General features: G+C 40.1%; 1 protein-coding gene across 1 annotated transcript in view; it reads left to right on the top strand.

Annotated features, from left to right (window-relative positions):
• Positions 1–23,849, top strand: part of trpm3 (transient receptor potential cation channel, subfamily M, member 3) — a 209,223-nt gene that overhangs the window by 149,829 nt on the left and 35,545 nt on the right. Inside the window, exons 9-17 of the mRNA XM_077241041.1 lie at positions 2,857–2,929; positions 5,683–5,783; positions 6,044–6,178; positions 7,480–7,530; positions 8,725–8,760; positions 8,940–9,080; positions 14,532–14,561; positions 14,975–15,267; positions 15,616–15,844. Of these exons, the coding sequence (XP_077097156.1) occupies positions 2,857–2,929; positions 5,683–5,783; positions 6,044–6,178; positions 7,480–7,530; positions 8,725–8,760; positions 8,940–9,080; positions 14,532–14,561; positions 14,975–15,267; positions 15,616–15,844 (1,089 nt within the window). The remainder of the gene's footprint in view (positions 1–2,856; positions 2,930–5,682; positions 5,784–6,043; positions 6,179–7,479; positions 7,531–8,724; positions 8,761–8,939; positions 9,081–14,531; positions 14,562–14,974; positions 15,268–15,615; positions 15,845–23,849) is intronic.

The raw sequence follows: 23,849 nt of genomic DNA, 5'->3' as shown, positions 1-23,849 counted from the left end.
TGAAGGGGGTCTGGGAGGGTTCAGCCTCCGAGCTCCCCTGAGGAATCGCACGACCAGGTCATTTTTCCCCAGTGACTGGCCAGACTTCGGTTTTGTAAACGCCGCAATGGCCGCCACATATACTTTGAGCGTGGATGGGGTTCTGCCCTTATCCAGCAGCTCTTGAACCCCGCAGTCTACGGGTGAAAAGCCCTGAGCTTGACACCAGGCAGAGAACACAGACCATTTCGAGGAATAGAGCTGTCTAGTAGACAGAGCCCTAGCCTGTGTGATCGTGTTTAACACTCCCTCTGGGAGGTTAGCGGGTACCCGTTGATGGCCCATGCATGTAGGGACCATAGATCCGGGCGAGGATGCCAAATCGAGCCCTTTGCCTGAGAGAGGAGGTCTTTCCTCAACGGTATAGGCCACGGGGCAGTGCTGGTCAGCTGCATCAGGACTGGGAACCAAGTCTGGTTTGTCCAGAGCGGAGCCACGAGCAGCACTGGGCATCCGTTTTCCCTGATTTGTTCCAACACCTGAGGCAGGAGCGAGACGGGGGGAAAAGCATAGAGGGGGCAGCAGGGCCAGACGTGGGCCAGCGCATCCCTGCTCTTGGAGAAAAAGTTCGGACAGTGAGCGTTTTCTTGGGACGCGAACAGGTCCACCTGCGCTCTGCCGAATGTCTCCCACAGCAGTTGGATCGTCTGCGGGTGCAGCGACCATTCTCCTGCTGGAACATTGTTTCTGGACAGTCTGTCTGGTCCCAGATTCAGGTGACTAGGCACATGCGCTGCTTTCAGTGAAAGCAGGTTGTGCTGAGCCCAGACCAGGAGGCGTTCCGTCAGCGTGTGAAGGTTTCGGGACCTGATGCCGCCCTGGTGATTTATGTATGCCACCACTGACATGTTGGTGACTTGGTGACCTTTCACAAGAAGGCGAGGTCAACAGTGTGCGCCGTTAGGAAAACCTCGCCACTCTCATCCCATTTTTTGCAATCGCCAGTGGACAGCAGCCACCGAGTATTTTACTGTAAACTGAAATGAAAGGTTATATCTATTTAAGTTTTTCCTCGTATATACAGTAGTAAGTGAATTTACTGTTAACCAATTAATAGGTTTTTACTGTAGCATGTTTTTAGTCTGTTATAGGTAAAAATTACAATAATTTTTACAGTGCAGTGTTTCAAGTATTTGTAGAGGCATAACCTGTTTTAAAAAAGATTCTGAATCGAATGGGTGCCTTAGTTGTTAAAACGTGCTCTGAGGCACATGGAGATGATTTAATTATCCATTATTGACTTTTTCTATTCAGCTACTACAGGCTTATAAATCGCAGACATGTCCCCATAGGTCAGCTGTGTACTCAATATGCATATGAAAATTTGAGTGTCTGAATCACCTTCCTGCTGTGTTTGAGTGATGTGTGTTGAATTTAAACAGATAGTTGTAAATGCTGTTATGATTTACTCAACCTAATGTCATTCCAAACATGTATCGTTTTTTTTCCTTCACACAGTGAAAATCATTCTTAGAAACATTGTGTGTGTGTGTGTGTGTGTGTGTGTGTGTGTGTGTGTTTGTGTGGCCTGGTAAACCCTACATTATGGGGACAAAATGTCCCCATAAGGATGGCAATATCTGAAATCCTTGTTCGTGTGGGGACATTTTTTGGTCCCCATGACGAAAACAGCTTATAAATCATACTAAGTGATGTTTTTTGAAAATGTAAAAATGCAGAAAGTTTTCTGTGATGGGTAGGTTTAGGGGTAGGGTTAGTGTACGGGAATATAATATACAGTTTGTACAGTATAAAAATCATTATGTCTATGGAAAGTCCCCATAAAACATGGAAACACTACGTGTGTGTGTGTGTGTGTGTGTGTGTGTGTGTGTGTGTGTGTGTGTGTGTGTGTGTGTGTGTGTGTGTGTGTGTCTGTGTCTGTGTGTCTGTGTGTGTGTGACTACACAATCCACAGAAGAGAAAATGTCAGTCACGTTTGGATCGACACTTTTGGGAGAATATAACTTTAAGGTTGACTGGTTAGAGTCACACACATACAAAAAGAAAACACACACACACACACACACAGAGTTGGGTCACCTCCACAGTCACAGGGTCATCAATTATTGTCACTTCAGTAATTGGCCGTCACAGTACTCTTTGTAGAGGAGATAAAGTGCTTGTTCGATATTATCACATTCCATTTAGTCTCCAATTTCAAAAACAAAATGATTTCATAGTGCACACAGAACCACACCACATAAAAGACATAAGCATAGCACCATTAGTTTATTCATCAGTTCTGAACTATAAGACATTTTGAAGGATTATATGTTCTGTTATTTAAGCTCACTGAAGTGCTCCAATTCTTTATTCCACCGCCACCACCTCACACTCTTAATGTGCCATCATTTCATGGTTGCTTGGGGGATGAAAATGAAAACATTATTGACATTAGGCTGAACCAATCCTCCCACTTCCACAGATAAGCTCATTAGTCCATACCAGACACAGATGGAAAATGGCTACTGAAAGAAAGGTGGATTGTTCAAATGACAGAGGTTAGATTAATGGCCTGTATTCTATGTTCTGGAATTCAGAACACACGTTGTGTTGCATATGAAGCCACAAGGTGCCCTTCATATGCAGTGTTTCAGTGTTTACAGAACTGCAAACACTGTTCCGGTTATGGCAGTGCATGCAGCTCATTTCTGTAAATCCCTCTAGCGACATTCTTGTCACTTCTCTTCACTATATGGGCAAGACACTAAGCAGTTATCACCACGATTGGATTTGCTTTTATCTTACTATCATACTCAAACAGTTGTGATGTTCATGTGATGCCAGCAATAATGCAATATCTCTCCTTCTCAGATAACAGTGTTTCGAATGGGATCAGAGGGACACCAGGACATTGATCTGGCTATTCTAACAGCTCTTCTGAAAGGTAATATTTGTAAATTTGTGGATACTCATATGCATCTGTGGGGATCCGCTCGTATATCATTTCATTTTAAACTGAATTTTGCAGGGCAAATTAAGAGGTAAGCAAAAATACAGTATAAAATTCAACCAAAGCTAAAATAGTTTAGAGTAGATAATTGTTACAATGTGTCTCCCTTATTATTGCAATGTGCAAGTACATAACTACTCCAGTAATGATTATGCCTTTTTGAAGTACAGTACATAAATACGTTATAGCAGTGGTTCATTTTGACTCAAAGACCAAGACAATATTCAAAGGCCCTCTTATCTAAGCTGATATGTAACTCTGGTACCTCTGTTGTAATAAAACAACTAGAAAATATGATGTCAGTTTAATGCTGTACATCTTTATTGTTTGTGTTTTTAATTATAAGAAATTTTAAATAATGTTATAAGATATTGGGGGCCCCCTGGATGTTTGCTGAGGCCCTCTAGTAGGGGTGGAGTTTGGAGGGGATTGGGTGAGGTAGCCTTTGCCCTCTACAGTAGTTAAGAAACCACTGTGTTGTAGAATGTACTCAGTTTTATATGATATGTAACAAGGTGCATGATCTGTCTCTCTATCCAACAATTGGTCAATGGATTGAAAATGTTTGAAGACCCCTGGTTTAAATAATGATTGATGGTGGTAAAAGAATGATGAAAGCCATCTGAAACATTTTTATGTAAATTTCCAAGTAACTTACACAGGAGTGTCCTCTAAATAATGTAAATCAAAACACATACAATCTCCCACAAGTTGTGGAGCAGAGATCTGACTTTTTCTGATCACACACTAACTTCCCTTTTACCGCCCACCTATTTTCAGTGCCCGCAATCGCCAGGTTAACAAGACATTTGACACTGAGAGGAGTGAGCAAAATGCAAGCTCTACTGGTTATGCTTCTTAAGACCCACTTTTAAATCCCTTTCAAAAGATGGGATTCCAGTGAAGCCTTTCCTCCAAGAGCTCCATGTGTTGCTCTGAAAGCCAGCAACATTGCTCTTGCATAATTCATAGTACTTTGCAGCGCATCTAAAGAATGATTTACTCATGCATCCCAGCTCTCTCCTTTTCCCTTAATGAATGTATAAGGGCCATATATCAGTTAGTACATGGTCAAAGAACAGATAATATGTTGTATTTTTGAGTTCGCATAAGCAGTTAATGCCAATCAAGTCAATTATACAAGGGACAATTTCAGTGTTCTGAGAGGGAACTAACTATGACCCCCATTGCATAGCCTATATGTTAGTCTAGTCCAATGTTAGATATTTTATACTAATTATTTTTTCAATATATTAAAGTTTTCTGTGAGAGTTGGAGCTGATAGCCTCATGGGCAGCGCTCCGACATCTAGCACAACTACACCTCCGACGACCCGTTTTTAATTCCTGGCTTGAGGTCCTTTGGCGATCCCATTTCTCTCTCTCCACCCTGTGCTTTCCTGTCTCAACTCTACACTGTCCTATCCAATAAAGCCATTAAAAAAAATTCTGTGAGATACCAATTTAGGCCATATTTATATCCCTGACACTAACATGTATTTTAAAATGTATGCATCTTGTTATCTTAAATTTCTTTATAGCAAGCTAAGCGAATAATTTGATTGCTGATTTAGAGAATGAATGATATAGCCTAGAAATCTAGACACACCCTAGCGGCAGCAAAAATTATTTTGCAGCCAGTGTAGTCTAGCAACTCTCCGTTGACTTTCGAGCTGGAAAAAACAAAAACTGGTCAGGCCAATCAGATCGTGTATAGAGTCAGCGGGCAGGCCAACGCTATCTCACGACCAGTTCGTACGAATTTGTACGAGTGATTAAAAAGTGGCTAATTCGTATGAATTCGTACGACATCACTCGTCTACAAAGTCTCAAGATTTATTATGATGTAGCGTGAAATTAAAGAGAAAATATAAAGCTAACCTCTGATAGAGTTCAAAGCAGCAGAAAACAGCAATTAAAGCTCATCCTCAGAGACTTAATTAAACATAATTATGTGACCAATCTCTGCTGATACAGCGCCTTCCTGTTGCTGAGGACTTGTTTCACCAGCGTCAATATAGTAACTCAATGCAACATGAAATACAAAAGCATAAAGTGCTCCATATGGACACTTTCAGGTATTACAGGCCTCTATGTCTGTATTTTAGGTTTAACACCTCATTAATGGAGTCAGGCAGAATATTTTCTGGCACTTAACTGAGATTACGCAAATATGGTTTAATACATGGCGACACCTAGACAAGCCACGGAGGTGTCTATTTAATAGACTGTGTCTGGAAAGATTACCCTCATAAAAGTAAATGAAGAAGCACCAGGCCAGAGTAAGTAAAGACAAATGTCCTGCTGCTCAGGGGGAAGGTTTATTAGCTTGAAGCAGGAGCGGAGCAAAGTGCCAGAGACCCTGCAGAGTGCTTTCCTCTGTGATTTATCTCTAGAATCAGCTTTTTAAACTGGCATAACGGTATGCATTGTAATGATGCGAGAGCCGGAAATTCCTCAGGATTCTCCACTGTGAGAAGCACTTGTAAATCAATGGGAATTGAGAGTGTTTAAGCATACCAATGAATTTAAATACATTAGCCTGAAAAATTGGTAATATTTAATTGCCATTCATCAACACAATTCATCCATGATTTTATATATTCCCGTTAGCATAATCCCAGGCATTTTTTAAGCTGGTTTTGTTGAACTTACATTAATTATGTGCCCTTTTGCTTGTCTTTCCAGGGGCCAATGCATCAGCTCCAGATCAGCTGAGCCTGGCTTTGGCCTGGAACAGAGTTGACATTGCTCGGAGCCAGATCTTCATTTACGGACAGCAGTGGCCTGTACGCATTATCCTCCACTCACACAAACTTCATAACTCTGAGTGCTTGTAATTCATTTAGATACAGAGACACTTTATTGATCGCAGAGGGGACGAGAAGCACTTCTGTGTACCTCTGACTCTAATTAAACACGGTAGCTGCATTTCAAACAGATTAAAACTCATGAAATCGATTAATTGCTGTGCACATATATGTCTGTTTTATTATGTGCTTGGGTAGTATGTGTCCTGGATCTGTAAGCATTATGTATGTATGGTCAGGTGGGCTCTCTAGAGCAATCTATGCTGGACGCACTGGTGCTGGACAGAGTGGACTTTGTGAAGCTGTTGATTGAGAACGGAGTGAGCATGCACCGTTTCCTGACACTGTCCAGACTTGAAGAGCTATATAATACGGTAATGTAGCTTTCTGTTCATCAAAGAATCCTGAAAAAATGTATCACGGTTTTCACAAAATATTAAGCAGCACTTTTTTCAAACTGTTTTCAAGCAGCAAATCAGCATATTCTTTTTTTATATATATAATGTTTGAAGGTTCATGTGACGCCGAAGACTGGAGTAATGGCTGCTGAAAATTCAGCTTTGCCATCATACATTTTAAAACATATTTTAATAGAAAATATTTCACAATATTGCTATTTTTATAGTGCTTATATATATATATATATATATATATATATATATATATATATATATATATATATATATATATATATATACAATACTGATAGAACAATAGTCGAGTTACTCGACTACTCGTGGTTCATGCTTCTGTAAATGAAAATACATGAAATAGTTCTTATCAATGAATATGTATTAATTCATAGCCTAATGCAACAATTACATAAGTAAACTCTTAAAACATAATTATGACATTACATATTTTAATTTTCATGTAACAGAGTAAAGCCAAATAAATAGCCGTTCTTGCCTTCCATTACAGACGTAATGTCCGCTTTTATGGGCCGTTTACATATCGCGCCTTTTGCGCGCTCAAGTTCGTTATTTCAAATGTAGGCTCGCAGAAAGGGCACTCATAATGGAAGCGATGCGGTCGCGACGCGCGTGCGGTGCGCTTGTTATTCTTTTACTGTCTATGGTTTTTCCAGACGCACCGCTGCATCGGCGAAATGAAAACATCTCAACTTTTCAGAATGCAAGCGCACCGCATGTCATGTGACAAAGACCAACCGATCAGCTTCGGCCTTTCCGTGACATCATCGAACGATTGGCCGAACAGCTAACCATAGCTGTACAGGGCGGATTTTTATTTCTCATATCCATAAATATATTTAGTAGTGAAGCTTATGCAAGGGCCAGAAATCAATTAATCCTTTGCTGATACGTCTTCGTTGTCATGAAGAGCGCAGTTCATGGTTGCATAGCAACAAAAGACGCCATGGGAGCGCAAGCTCTTGTGGAAAGGAGACAGCGGCACAGCCGCGCTTTCCACGCGTTTTTAGACGCAATATTTGAACGGCCCCTTACAAATTACGATATTTTTTGTCATCCTTGATGAAATACTTCCATACATTTGATGTGTTGTGTGATATATATATATATATATATATATATATATATATATATATATATATATGTGTGGTCTATATATAGAGAGATACTGTATACTACCGTTCAAAGGTAATTTATGTAATTGATTATTAAAGATACATTTTTTGTCTGTTTGTCTAAAACAGAGGCATGGTCCATCCAACACCTTGTACCACCTTGTCAGAGATGTGAAAAAGGTAAGAATTCACTGTGTATGCGTTTCTGTATGCATGTATGTGTGAGTGGATGTTAGGGAGAGTGTGTGTAAGTTGTAGATTAGTGTTAGTTTTCTGTTGCATATTCAGCAAAGGTGTCTTTTGCTTCTTAGCCTAACAGAGAGATTGGGTGAATTAGTTGCTTTTATTGTTTCTGTCTGTGTCCTCTGCTTTTTTCAGTGATTTTCAGACTATAAAACAGTCAGAACAACGGGTTTGTTGCTGCTTAGGTCGCTCGTTTATAGTTTTTATTCATTACTATTCATAAGTGCATTTTCCGAGAATCCGAGACATAATGGGGCGCATGGTTACTTTCTTTTTGCACTCTGGTGATTTTCATGGTCTTGCAGTGACATTTGTGCATATACTGCAATTTCCACTTAAAAAATAGAAAAGAATCAATGCAGGTACCATAAGGTCTTCTCTTTGTATACTATACTTTAAAGGCTCAAATGTTCTGCTTGTCACTGGAGACTAACATGTTAAAATGTCTTTTGATTTCACATGAACTTACTCTACTGTAGTACAAAATGTCTTTACAAATGAATTGCAGCATCACCTGCTCATTCTGATCTGCCAGTTGAAGCATATTGTGTTATTTGCTGAGGTTGAAGTAATTAGCCCAGCTTAGAAGATCCATGGTGGTTCTGCGTTGATAATTACAGAACCAGAGCAGAGCCTATCATAGTCTGAACGCTGGATGTGGGATGTAATTTTGCTAAGAGAGATTTGGCCCATAGATCTAATGAAAGGAAGAATCTTAGGACTTCATGGTCTCTTCATGTTGTTAAGTCTTACAATCAAAATCTCGACACCCTGATAAGGAGTCTCTAATTGGAAAAGCTCACTAATGTCGGCATAAACCTGAAGATGAGTTAAATCATTAAATTAACCACTGAGGAATTGCTTCTTATCACTTTCCCCTGGTCTTTCTTTGTCCCGCCCATTGTGCAAAGAGACTCCATTCGCTCTTTATTTTACTCACTTTCTCTCTCCTACTCTCTGTCTTACTCTCTATTGTTTTTTTGTTTTTTTCTTTTGGGATAGAGAGGCTTATTATTTTCACGGTCAGTTCATTATGGCACCAAACCCTGATTCTAGACTTGCTTGGTCTCAGTGGGATGTTTGTCCCTTTAATATGATTCTGTCTCACTGACCTTGTGTGTTCTTTCCAAGCAAGAATATCCAGGGTTCAGTTGGATCTACCTCAAGGTGAATCAGACAATCTTCTTCCATTATCTTGATTCCTTCTAGCAATATGTCAGTGTTTTTGTGGAGTGAGAGTGGATGGGTGTGTATGTAGTTGAGTACGTGTTTCGTGCCTGTCATTTTCATAGCCATAACTGTTAGCATGGGTTCAGTGTTGCCATTAATAACCTTTTTGTCTACAGGGTAATCTGCCCCCTGACTACCGCATCAGCCTGATTGACATCGGATTGGTAATTGAATACCTCATGGGCGGAGCCTATCGCTGCAATTACACCAGGAAGAGATTTCGGACCCTCTATCACAACCTTTTTGGACCCAAAAGAGTATGTTATTGACCCTTTAAAAATGGCATTAAAAATGGCAAAAATGCCAAATCAGCATCATACCAAACTAAGATTTCAAGAATGAAGTAATATAAAGTTGCTATGTTACTAAAATATAGTCATTATGTTATAAGAATACATTTGTAATTTGAGAATAAAATATTCATAAAAATAGGAGATTTAAGGTATGGGATTTAATATGTATTATTCGGACAAGTGCCGCTTAAACTAAAACAAAACAACAACATAAAGTCCAGGCCTGGTCCTCTCTCGTTTTGCACTGCTTTCTCTCCTGCTTTTATCCTTCTGGAGTTCCTCCATGGGACTCGAGGCGCCACCAGCCTTGCTCCATTAGAGATGGACCAATTGCAATTTTCTTGGCTGAATTCTGATTTTTTTGTACATGTGACCGATTTTTGCCGATTCCGATTTTCTATCAAAGAACTATAATTGACAGCGTATAGAAATAAAAAAATCTACTTTTCTTCAATGCAAAAAAAAATAAAATCATAAAAAACAGGTAAAAAGAACAAACAAACAAACACAATTCAAACAAGAGCACAAATAAATGAAATAAAATAAAGAAAGATATGAAATAAACATGGCTTTAAGTTTTTCAGGACGGTATACAGTAGTATATTCTGATAAGAAATGCTACAGAATTTATGCTTTTTAACTTAGACAGATTAATGCTTACAATTACTTACAAAAGTTAATCAGCCAAGACAACAGAGTTATTTTCTTTTTCTTTTGTTCTTTTATTAACATGACAGACAGCAGAAGGAATATTAGACAGGAATTTTGACATAATTATGTGTGTATTTGGCCGTTTAAGCGCAGTAAGACACTAATTTTGGTACTTGCAACTCACAAGCTGCTTGAGACTGAGAGGTGGCTTATGTGCGCTCCCCTTATATTGATCAGTGGTGTCCAAGCCTTTGTGTGAGTGGGAAACCTGCAGGAATTAGGAAAACAATGCACAATACAAGCAGTATTTAAGCGGAGCGAATGAGGCGAGTGAGTGAGAGGCGACTGAGTGAGAGCGAGAACGCGCAGCTGAAGTTATTGCCTGCGCCACTAGCAACAAAATGGAAAATTGCCCGATTCCCTACGGTGGCCGAGAGAGCTCAACACCCTGCATCTGAAGAAAACACATACAAATAGAAGAACACCCACAAATTAAGAAAACACCCTCATCAGTTTCACAACACATGTGTGCTCCAAATACTCACAACACAACCAAATACAGAAACTCGCTGCAAAAGTTCACAACATATACAGAAATGCGTTGCAAATAACATAGAACACCAACAGAAATGTTTCCAGGGGACCCCAATTAGTGACGAACTCGGCTGGGACGTGCTTATTGCTCGTGAGCAAGCATCCCTATGCCCTACTCCCTTCGAAGAGCAGACGGCAGAGCCCTTGAAGTGGAGACTTTGGAGTCAGCAGGGCACTAGTGTACCATTATGTAGCCGTTTGGAACGCACTTGATAAAGGGAGCAACGAAAGACAACGTAATTTCCTCGTTATTTTCACCTAGGATGTTCCCATGACAACGCAGCACGGTGTCCTTCAGCTGAATAGATGTTTACGACAGAAATATCTTATTAATACTGTTAACATAAAGATTGCAACTAAATATATATGTATATAGATATATATTTATATACGTGTTTCAACTTTAAAACTGGAAACGTTTCTTTATGAATATTTAAACATGACAAAATTTGTACAATGCAACTGATGTATAGATTGATATCTTTCCCCTCCTGTTCTTTTTTATTTATTTATTTTAGTTTTCAGCTCATTGTTCTTTTCTCATTTGTATTCTGATGACATTGAACATATTGTAAATACATTTTGTATATTGAATACAAAGTTGTATGTCATAAATTGTCATCTCTGTATGTTTTGCAAAAAAATAAGTTAAAATAAATAAATAAAAATAAATAAAGTAGCCTGGACTTTTGAGCTGTAAGCACGTCCCAGCCGTGTTCATCACTTATTGGGGTCCCTGGAAAAATTTCCGTTATGTTCTTTGTTATTTGCAGCGCGTTTCTGTATTTGGCTGTGTTGTGAACTTTTGCAGTGTGTTTCTTTATTTGGTTGTGTTGAGAACTTTTGCAGCGTGTTTCTGTATTTGGTTGTGTTGTGAGTATTTGGAGCATGCGTGTGTTGTGAAACTGATGAAGATGGTTTCTTAATTTGCGAGTGTTTTTTCTGTTTGCATATGTTTTTTTCAGTTGCAGCGAGTTGAGCTCTCTCGGCCACCGTAGGATTCCGGTCTCTGGCCGTTGCATCTCTAATTCCCATGGCTCTTGTTCCCGCCCTGCTTTCCACATATATTTAGTTGACTTGTGTATTTAAATTATGTCAAATGTTTCCAACAATGTTTAAATCCAGAGAAATCAGGAATTCTACCAAGTTACCCTCGATTTCCGGTTTTACTTCCATAGAAACCAAAGACGCTTTAATACATTATGTGTTTTATTAGACAGATGAGCAACTGTTTGGATACCTCTATCACAGGTCATCTCAAATACACAAGGGGTGGTGATGGCGCAGTGGATAATACACATGCCTTTGGTGTGAGAGACCCGGGTTCAAATCCACTGCGAGACACCAATGTGTCCCTGAGCAAGACACTTAACCCCTAGTTGCTCCAGAGGCGTGCGACCTCTGAAATATAGCAATTGTAAGTCGCTTTGGATAAAAGCGTCAGATAAATCTTGTTCTATCTCAATGATTTGTCATCTCAAGTCATCTCAAAAATTGTCCCAATCACCCCGAGTTCTTCCTAGCTCAATATGGTCAGTCTTATTGTTTGAATCTCTTTTTTTTTATCAACCGTGAGTAACATGTTTGTACCATACCTCAGAGACAACACTAATTTGTCAAGTGACTAACAGCAAGCTCAGAAAGAGCTTTATTTGGAGTAACAGTAAAATTATTTGCATAATTTGCATGCCATTTAGCAACACAAGTCATCCAGCTTTTAATATGATATTTTAATACCGAGCTTAGGCTACTGCAATGTGCAACAAGTAGCTGCCACCAAGCGAACCAGCAGTGTAAAGTTATAACATAACTTTCAACACGCTCAAATGTATTTTTAGTATGATTGTTTTGACCAAGTAAAACAGTGCTGTGTTTTTACTATTCATCAACTAAAGTGATCTATGAGTAGGCTATAATACAGCACTTGCAGTTATTTCATTACAATAAAATAAAATAATGTGATTTAAGTTATAAAACGTAACTGTAACAAAGTTAAAGTCAAAGACAAAGTCTGATAAAGCAGAGTAGAGCAACGTAAAATGTCCCAGCCTCTAGGCCCTTCCTGGAAGCTGCAAAATCATATAGAGAAGGACTTAGTAAGCAGGAAAGAGCGCGGAATTTTGGCGAACTAAAGTTAATATGTGGTAAAGATCCGAACGAGGTAGCTGCTCTAGCCTTTACCGCTATTCTTCCTTCTATTTCTTATCCCGACATAGGCTACATTCAGATTGTCAGTCCAAAAAAAGCACATGAAATCCATTTCAAGCTACATCCATATGTGATTTGAAATCCTATTCAAATCACATATCAGGAAATCCGCTTCAGTCTGAACACTCTGATCGGATTTCGCGTGGTATGTGACTTTCTCACGCCATGTAAAATGTAAACGTCAGACGTTGTTATAGGGAACATGCTGAAAGTCGCTGCCGAAACAAGGCTGTGTTGTTGCAAAGTGCCGGACAAGCAGAAAATGATTATTTTTGAAACATATTTTGAAACCGGCGCAGATAAAAACGTGGAAAAAAAGCTGTGCATACCAGCCTCCTACAGTTCTGCAGCTCAAGACGCAGTAGTCCAGCACGGTGGCTACACATTTCCATGTTGTAAAATTTAAATAAGACAACATATCTATTGCAAATGCAAACCCCTCCATCAACGCAACGTCATTGCCATATTGCCAAAGAGCTGCATGAACACACAAATTGGATCTGAAAAGTTGCGATACACAGTGTGGACATAATTTTAGATCAGATTCCAATCGGATACAAAGATAATCGGATTTAGACTGACAGTGTGAATGTAGCCATAGTTAACTACTTTACGTCAACATTTTAGCCATAGTCAATGCTTCATTTACACATGTGGCTAATGCTGTGCCTCTCTCAACGACAAACGCCTTCTTTCAACCGTTTTTCGCACTCTTCTCTTTAACTTTTGGCAGTCTATAGGACTCGAAATTTCCTGGTGCGAACGGTTAGTACAAACCAAAATACAACCATTTTTCAGCAGCAATAATCAGCCAAATATGCAAGACGGTTCAGTTCAGTGGTATTGTTTACGTTTAGTGCCTCCAAAATGGCCGACTTCCGGATTGATGACGTGTAGTGAAAACCCTTGATTCTTATTGTTTTGCGACTTATAGCGACAAAACTTAAATATTGTGCCTTTAAGAGTGTAGAATTTTATGAATAAAGTAGAAATATTTAAAGAAAAAATTATAATTTTAACTTTTGACTGTATTTTGTTTAATGTTATTCTCAAAACTCTGAACTAACGAAATTCTTAAAATATGCATATTACGAAAGTCTTTTTAATATATTTGTTTAAAATTTAACATCTGTGTAGTTAAGTGATGACCCATTCAAATAGTCAATCACTTCTGCTATCTAAATAACACTAATAAAGTGTTATTGCTTTTCAAACACAAGATTATTCTCTCAGGTTCCCATTAATGAAAAAAAATTCCAATGTAATTTAATGTGTTGAGTTTCTATCAGCATGACTCACCACGGGGGGGAGAATCCCTTCTGAGCTACCACAGAGATGGCATAAACTAGCACAAACAAGATACTCGGTGCAGAGAAAATTTCCATATAGCCACACTTCATAGTAAACAGGCGTCAAGACAAATTCTCAAGTCACTGACATGGATGATATCTAATTTTCTCACACATTTTTAACTCCTCTGAAGGTTTAGGCATCTTAACCACAAATCTCAGCCCTCTAACGCACAACAGATTTCACAGAGTACAACCTGGGTTACTGAGAGTACATGAAACATCGCTGATCCATCATGCCAATGTCACATGAATATCCTATCTGTAATAGTAGTTTGCCAGTACATGATGTCTGAGAGTGTGTATTCATGAATCTATGCATGCACTTCAATATTGTGAGCACATTTTATCTTACATGCACATAAACACATACATCTTTCTACGTATGCGGCTGTATAGGCTTGAAATAGATCAGACATCTGTGGTGCCACCAGAGAGATGAACTAAATTAATCATTGCAAAGCGTGAAGAATCCTATCTACTCATTAAACATGCCATGTTTTTACATGTGCACCAGAAAGATGCTAAAACAATTTGGGAAATGCATAAATCAAATCTAACGTGTCTTGATATTTTTGTCCTGCGTATGTTTTTATTTTTGTGTGTGTTGTAGCCAAAAGCCCTGAAGCTGCTTGGAATGGAGGTGAGATTTATTTCTTAATTTTATGTATCCCACTGCTTTCCAATAAAATCCCCACTGAGTTTTACAGAAACGCTTTATTTAAGCTCTCCTTTGATTTAAAGGGTTGGATTCAAGTAATGAAGATTCACAATGAAAATGCTCCTTGTAATGCATGTTCAGAGGTTTTTTATAATTACCTACAATTATCTTACATTTGTGTTTACTCTTACTAATAATAACCACATTTTGACTATAAATATAGCTACTTTATTGTCCTATTTTGCTCTTTATATTATTGTTATTATTACAAAACTAGGGCAAACTAGGACAATAAAGTACCTATAATTTATATTCTGAATGTGGTTATTACTATTATTATAAGGGAAAATTATTATTATTATTATGTATATTGTTTTAAATCTTTACCATGATAGGATGACATGCCCATTAGGCGAGGACGTCAGAAGACCACACGGAAGCGAGAAGAGGAAGTAGACATCGACCTGGATGACCCAGAAATCAATCATTTCCATTTCCCATTCCATGAGCTGATGGTTTGGGCAGTGCTGATGAAACGGCAGAAGATGGCCCTGTTCTTCTGGCAGCATGGCGAGGAGGCCATGGCTAAAGCACTGGTTGCCTGTAAGCTCTGTAAGGCGATGGCCCACGAAGCGTCAGAAAACGACATGGTAGATGACATTTCACAGGAACTCAATCAGAACTCAAGGTATGAATGTAAAGATATGTTATGACCCAGTTACTACAAGAATGAGTGTACACGCAAGGATTTTACCTGCATGTCTTGTTCCCATTGCTGTTGAGTGTACAACTCTTGGGTGGGTACGTTTGGGGAGACCATGTTATGTACCAAACTGGCATCCCATCAAAGGAACAGCCCTTGTCTTTTGGCCACAAAGACACAAAGACACTAAAATTCATAAAAGTCTAATGTGCACCCTTTTCTCTTTGTAATGGAATTTGAGAATAGCGTATCCTGCTTGGACACCTAAAACAAGCTGTTTTGTGTTGTGTAGAGAAGATCTTGGCACAGAAATGTTCTGTTTTTTTTCATCAGGGAGTTTGGTCAGCTGGCTGTTGAGCTGCTCGATCAGTCCTATAAGCAGGATGAACAGATGGCCATGAAGCTGTTGACCTACGAGTTGAAGAACTGGAGTAATGCCACCTGTCTCCAGCTGGCAGTGGCTGCCAAGCACAGGGACTTCATCGCCCACACCTGTAGCCAGATGCTTCTCACTGACATGTGGATGGGACGTCTGCGCATGCGCAAGAACTCTGGCCTGAAGGTCAGATCTGGGAGAAAAAAGTCAGCATGAAATGGAAATTCACCTTAATGCATCTAATGGTCTTATTGTGAACACTTCATTCATCCAAATTTAAAATTTTGATTTTGATTTTTTGAACCATAAATGGTTCTTCCAGTGAAGCGATAGACTTCTCTTTGCTAGTCTTCTCCAATCATTTAGTCTGGTTAAACTCGCCCCTTTCTTACAATAGATTGCAAGCTCACATTCAGACCTGCCTCCACCCAATCAACAACTGATAGATAGAACCAAGTCCCAGCCCTACATTTTTTCTTTTTCTATATTCTATTTCACTCTGATGTACATTACGATACATAAGAAATTATCTGTCGCCTCTTCTGTTACATCGCGGCTATAAAGAGATTCAACAGATTACGTTATTTGTGAAATTTGCCTGCCAAATTGAGGCTTTTTTTGGGTGAATCTGTCATTTTTGTTGTATTTACCATGTCCTCATCAACATGAGGCCAGCAACTTGCATGTAGCATCTTAAGTGCTATTTCAGTACTCTAATAGCTTTCTGAATAATCTCTAGTCTAATTATCATTCTTACTCAAGAGACACCAAAATGACAGTGTAGTGAACTTTTTCCTTGTAGAAAAGTTAGAAGCTCAGACCAGGAGACGGAGGAAGTTTTCCAAGCAGAAGTTATTTTATTGCTTGTCGCTGCAGTCGTACCAACATCGTCTGACTTCTTGAGTCAAACATTGTAATATACATACATTATAAGAGGGAGGGATTACATTGTGATGGTGGAAACTCATATACAGGTTTAGGAACCTGTATTAAAAAAGAGAGGGAAAAAACCTATTCAAACCCTGAGACTCCAGAACAGGAATGACAGGACTCTCTCTTGCTAAGACAAAAGCTCGCGAGAGTCTCCAAGAGTTTCACTAACATGTTTCATTTAACTTACAATAGAAAGAAAACCCGTCTGACAGCTGTATATAGAGACACAGAATAAGACAGGACTTTCGTGCTCCACAGCTGAATGCTAAATTCAATTTACAGAACTTTCTCAGTTTATATATGATAGTATTAGAAGTTAAATTAAATATTTGACAAAGTTGTATTCCTTCAATTCCCCCTTTGGGAGTTCTAAATAACTCCCACACTATATACAAATTTAAACAATTAAAAATTCATTCTTGCAACTTGTGATAGTTACAGGCACATAATGCGCTCTGTGTTTGCTTTTCTGTAATTGCATGCTGACACAGAAAACAAACATGCAATCAGGGTTTGTAAAGTTCTTACGGATAATAGTCTTTTCTGGTAGGAACTGTGATTTTCTCGTGAGAGGCGTTATTCATATGTTGAATAAAACACTTGATACTGTGGACGCATAGATAGCATGCCAGTAGAACAAACAACAACATAATTGCTATTTCCTTTATCCACAGCCAGGGTTTACCAATCAAGTTTCCGAACCATGAAGACTTATCTTCAGTCATCTGGTGTAATTTTGCTGAAAGATCAAGAATGTCTTGTTGGATTTTGTTCAAGTTCTCTGTTGGATCCATTAACCCGGTGCAGCACTCAGGTCCGATGATGGTGCAGGCTCCTCCTTGCGTCGCTAGAATGTATCCAAGGCCACTCTGTTCTGTAAGATCATTATCTTGTGCGAAGCGAGAGTGTCCGTGATGTTACCAAGGGCCAAAGCCGTATCATTGGCCAATTTCTGTACAGAATTTGATAAGCTTCTGACTTGATCAAGGGCTTGCATGACACCATAAGATGGTATTAATGCTCCAAGAGTTCTTGACCACCATGTTTGTGCACAAATGAGTCCTGGAATGCAACCATCTTCGGATGTGACCTGCAAACGTTCTTTCCAGCAAACAAGGCGTTTTTGACATATTCATCAGCTCTAAGAATATGTTGTTTCTGGAGTCCGGACTTTGTGCGATCTTCATGATGTGTAGTAGTAGGACAATCTTGATCATGTCGATGGATGACTGAAGGTTTCGTAGTCTCTGCGTTGTGTATTTTTTTCTTTTTCTTTTCTTTATCCTTTTGTGATAGTTGTCTCGGAAGTGGGTCAAGTTGTTTCTTGAGGTTTTCTTGTGGCTTCATACGCAGATGACGAGGTCAGTGCGTATGGGTCTCGGGAAGTCATCAGTGGTATCTGCACAGAGTAAGAAAGAAAACAAAAGACAGGAGAGCAGTATTTGTTCTAGGGTTGTACTTTTCTGAGTCTGCTCGACAGTAGAGCAGTATTGGTTCAAACACTAGGGTGGTAAATTTTCCGAGTCTGCTATTGTTGTTCCATCTTTCCCTATTTCTTAAACCTTTGACACCTAAGGAACAGTGAGGTAAGGATGGACTAGGATAGGGCCTATGAGGGAATCTTCACCGAAGGGTTGGCCGCCGACGCCTGTTGCAATCGGTTCTTCCCCTCCTCACTGGTTCGTGTCCTATCCTATCCCTGTTGGAGCAGGAACAACCTTACAGTGTGACACATGAGTCCAGGTTTTCCTTCCCTGACACAATACTGCAGCTGCTGTAATCAACATCACTTGATGTGGCCCATGCCACTTAGGTTCTAACGGCTTGTTTCTGATTGACTTTATCATGACCCATTGACCTGGGATGATTGTGTGTCCACCTTCTGGTGGAGTCTGCCAACATGACTCAACTCTCCCTCTGGCACTCTGTACCGCCTTTGTTAGGTTTTCACAGTAAGCAATCAGGGCATCTGAGGCAATGTGTACATCAGCATTTCTAAGATCAATCACACCTGGCACCTTCATGGGGCGTCCAGTAATAATCTCATGAGGGCTCAGTCCTACTGTTCTGTTAGGTGATGCTCTCATACTACACAGTACTGCTGGCAGTGCTTCGACCCATGGTACCCCTTCCTGATGCATTTTGCTTAGTCTGGTTTTGATTGTTCTGTTTGATCGTTCAACCTGTCCTGATGCTTGTGGCCTGTATGGGCAGTGAAGGTTCCACTTAATCTGCAACATTCTAGACACTTCCTTGACTATCTGTCCTGTGAAGTGTGTACCTTGATCTGAGTCAATGCAATCTGGTAATCCCCATCTGGGAATGAAATCAGTGACAAGACATTTAGCAGTATGTGCAGCTGTAGCACGCCCTGTTGGATAAGCTTCTACCCATCTTGAGAACTTATCTATTACTACCAAAACATCAGTTTTTCCCTTACAACGAGGCAATGATATGTAATCAACTTGCAGGTGACGAAATGGTCCTGGTGGGGCTGGGGTATGTGCTGCTGGTGTAGTGGCTGCTGGTACATCATTATTTTTCTGACATGTAACACACCTCTTGGCTGTTTCTGTGGCTACATTTCTGAATTTTGGATTCCACCACTGATTTGAGAACCTGTGATTCATCGTTGCTGGACCACTGTGACCCAAATTGTGTATTTGTTGAGCCAAATATGGCAACAGTGATTCGGGAGCAACATACTTTCCCCCTTTGGTCCAGCAACCAGATGAATCCACTGTGGCTCCTTTGTCTAACCATGTCCATGCTTCATTCAGAGGAACGTCTTTGTACAGATCAATTATTGATTCAGGAGGCATAATTGTCTTCTGTGCTGTACTACCTGAACACACTTGTACAGTTGCATAGAAACAAGCCTGTTTAGCTGCTATATCAGCAAGAGCATTACCTTTAGCTTCCGTAGTATTAGTTGTGAGATGTGCTTTCACTTTGATCACTGCTAATTTCTTTGGAAGTTTCATGGAAAACATTAGATCTTTCACTAATTCAGCATGCTTAATGGGGGATCCAGCAGAAGTTAGAAACTGTCTGGTTTGCGAAATGACACCAAAATCATGAATTACCCCAAAAGCATATCTGGAATCTGTGTAGATATTAGCAACTGATCCTGAAGCTAGCGTGCATGCTCTTGTTAGGGCTACTAGTTCTGCAGCTTGAGCTGAAAAATGATCTGGAAGACGTCCTGAAGCTAACACTTCCGTGGTGGACGTTACTGCATAACCTGCTCGTCTGTTACCTTCAGTTACTTGAGCTGAACCGTCAACAAACAACTCAAATTCTGAATTCTCTATGGCAGTTTCTTTTACTACACCCGTAGGTGTATATGTAAGCGTAACACAATCGTGAGTCATTTCTCCTTAATCCTCTAACAAATTCTCAGTCATTGCAGACATCATACATGAGGATGGGTTCGTGACAGGTGCACGCTGTAAGACAATATTCGGGGCTGTGAGAGTTGCTAACCAATTTCCCCAGCGAGAGGAAGTGACAGAAGTGACTTTTGCTTGATTCATTAATGCGGACACTGCGTGCGGACATCTTACGTTTACAGACTGTCCTAACACCATTCCTGATGAAGCCTGAAGCGCTAGATGCACTGCCTGTACTGCTCTGAGGCATGGGCCCATACCTTGAGCTACTATGTCAAGTTTACCAGAATAGTAATGAATTGGGCGTAAACTGCCCCCATGATCTTGCATTAGACATGCAGTCATGAAGCTTAAATGTTCATGGACATAAAGCACAAATGGTCTATCAGCTTGGGCAATTCCTAATGCTGGTGCTTGACATAGTGCTCTCTTCAAATCATTGAACGCTTTGAGGTGACATTCTTCCATACAAACAGTATCAGAATCTTTACCATGGCCTTTCAACAAGTCATAGAGCGGCTGTGCAATTGAGGCATAGTCTTCAATCCAAGGTCTACAGTAACCTGCTTTTCCTAAAAATGATCGGAGTGTTTTAATGGTAGTAGGCGGGGGTATGGCTTTGACTGAAGCCGCTCGATCCTGTGTAATGGATCTGTTTCCTGCACCAATTGTTTGACCCAGAAATGTGACTTGCTTTTTAGCAATTTGAGCTTTGTGAAAGCTGCATTTGTGTCCTTTCTTATGCAAATAGTCCAACAATGATGCCAATTCAGTTTGATGTACCTCGTGATCTGTTGAGGCAATCAAAATATCATCGACATATTGGATCATAGTGGACTGTTTTACCGGACATTCTGGGTCACACAAATCAAGTCTGACAGCCTGATAGTATATGGTTGGGGAGTTTTGAAATCCCTGTGGCAAACGTGTCCACTGGTATTGCTCATAGTCAACTGTGAAAGCTAACCATGGCTGGCTGTCAGAGTGCAACGGTACAGAAAAGAATCCATTAGACATATCAATTACTGAAAAAATCTTACTCTCTAATGGTATGCCATTACAAATTGTGGATGGATCTGCCACTAGAGGGGTGATTTTATCAATATTTTTATTGGCTACTCTGTAGTCTATTGTAAGTCTCCATGTCCCATTGGATTTCTTGATGGGCCATATGGGCGAGTTACAGGGACTATTGGTTTTAACTAGCACTCCCTGCATCAGCAACTTTTCTACAATAGGTTTGATCCCCTGTATAGCTTCCTTATTGATCGGATATTTTTTGGTGACCGGAGGTGGAGTCCCCGTCAATTTTATTGGTTCTACACCTGTCAACAAACCACAATCATCCTTGTCTTTAGCACAAATTGGATGATTCTGTAAGAAAGCATACTCTGGAGGGATTACATTATTGGTAGAAACTTGTGCTGAGGAAATTTGAATGCTAGCAGATTCTGAGGACATGTCTAAAGTTAGATGTACCTGTCTCAGGAGATCCATGCCTAAATTTGCACCTGTGTTTAATGGAGCACATAGCAGTTTTGTAGTCAGAGTTTTAGGGCCAAATTGTACCTCTATGGGCGGGGTTTCATACAAAACAGAATCTTCACCTACTACACCAGTTAAAGAAAGTTTGGTTTTCTTGTACGGTATGTCTAAACCTTTAGCCAATTTTGTAGGAATTATTGTAATCTCTGCACCTGTATCAAGCAAAAAATCTATTTCTTTCTCTTGTATGCTACCTTTCACAAAAATTCTTTTGTCATTATGATGGATTACAGGTGAAAGGTAGCTACTCACAGCCCCAACAATTAGTTTTTTTCCTGGTCTTTTTGTGCTCTTAGAAGAGCCTGAACTAGCTGTCCTAAAGTTTCAGTGGACACTTGTGGAACTATTTCAGGGTTGTATGCAGGCTGAGAAGGAGCAGAATTATGCATAGCATTTCTTTTTGTATCTTGCAACTTCTTCCTACACTCTTTCTCCCAATGTCCTAATTTTCCACAGTAGTGGCATTTGCCATCTTTTTTAGACCACCTGTTTACTGGTGGCGTTGTGCTAAATGTAGCTGCTGCTGCTACTCTCACTTTGGCTTTAACATCAGCATCTCTTTCCCATGCTGCCAAACTGTCTAAGTTACTTCTGGTGGAGTCTGCCAACATGACTCAACTCTCCCTCTGGCACTCTGTACCGCCTTTGTTAGGTTTTCACAGTAAGCAATCAGGGCATCTGAGGCAATGTGTACATCAGCATTTCTAAGATCAATCACACCTGGCACCTTCATGGGGCGTCCAGTAATAATCTCATGAGGGCTCAGTCCTACTGTTCTGTTAGGTGATGCTCTCATACTACACAGTACTGCTGGCAGTGCTTCGACCCATGGTACCCCTTCCTGATGCATTTTGCTTAGTCTGGTTTTGATTGTTCTGTTTGATCGTTCAACCTGTCCTGATGCTTGTGGCCTGTATGGGCAGTGAAGGTTCCACTTAATCTGCAACATTCTAGACACTTCCTTGACTATCTGTCCTGTGAAGTGTGTACCTTGATCTGAGTCAATGCAATCTGGTAATCCCCATCTGGGAATGAAATCAGTGACAAGACATTTAGCAGTATGTGCAGCTGTAGCACGCCCTGTTGGATAAGCTTCTACCCATCTTGAGAACTTATCTATTACTACCAAAACATCAGTTTTTCCCTTACAACGAGGCAATGATATGTAATCAACTTGCAGGTGACGAAATGGTCCTGGTGGGGCTGGGGTATGTGCTGCTGGTGTAGTGGCTGCTGGTACATCATTATTTTTCTGACATGTAACACACCTCTTGGCTGTTTCTGTGGCTACATTTCTGAATTTTGGATTCCACCACTGATTTGAGAACCTGTGATTCATCGTTGCTGGACCACTGTGACCCAAATTGTGTATTTGTTGAGCCAAATATGGCAACAGTGATTCGGGAGCAACATACTTTCCCCCTTTGGTCCAGCAACCAGATGAATCCACTGTGGCTCCTTTGTCTAACCATGTCCATGCTTCATTCAGAGGAACGTCTTTGTACAGATCAATTATTGATTCAGGAGGCATAATTGTCTTCTGTGCTGTACTACCTGAACACACTTGTACAGTTGCATAGAAACAAGCCTGTTTAGCTGCTATATCAGCAAGAGCATTACCTTTAGCTTCCGTAGTATTAGTTGTGAGATGTGCTTTCACTTTGATCACTGCTAATTTCTTTGGAAGTTTCATGGAAAACATTAGATCTTTCACTAATTCAGCATGCTTAATGGGGGATCCAGCAGAAGTTAGAAACTGTCTGGTTTGCGAAATGACACCAAAATCATGAATTACCCCAAAAGCATATCTGGAATCTGTGTAGATATTAGCAACTGATCCTGAAGCTAGCGTGCATGCTCTTGTTAGGGCTACTAGTTCTGCAGCTTGAGCTGAAAAATGATCTGGAAGACGTCCTGAAGCTAACACTTCCGTGGTGGACGTTACTGCATAACCTGCTCGTCTGTTACCTTCAGTTACTTGAGCTGAACCGTCAACAAACAACTCAAATTCTGAATTCTCTATGGCAGTTTCTTTTACTACACCCGTAGGTGTATATGTAAGCGTAACACAATCGTGAGTCATTTCTCCTTAATCCTCTAACAAATTCTCAGTCATTGCAGACATCATACATGAGGATGGGTTCGTGACAGGTGCACGCTGTAAGACAATATTCGGGGCTGTGAGAGTTGCTAACCAATTTCCCCAGCGAGAGGAAGTGACAGAAGTGACTTTTGCTTGATTCATTAATGCGGACACTGCGTGCGGACATCTTACGTTTACAGACTGTCCTAACACTATTCCTGATGAAGCCTGAAGCGCT

This window comes from Siphateles boraxobius, unplaced genomic scaffold (assembly GCF_051911475.1).
Source record: "Siphateles boraxobius isolate OS27281-9 unplaced genomic scaffold, OSU_SipBor_1 24, whole genome shotgun sequence".
NCBI lineage: Eukaryota > Metazoa > Chordata > Actinopteri > Cypriniformes > Leuciscidae > Siphateles > Siphateles boraxobius.
The sequence above is the reverse complement of the archived record's forward strand: the minus strand, read 5'-3'. Positions and strand labels throughout refer to the sequence as shown.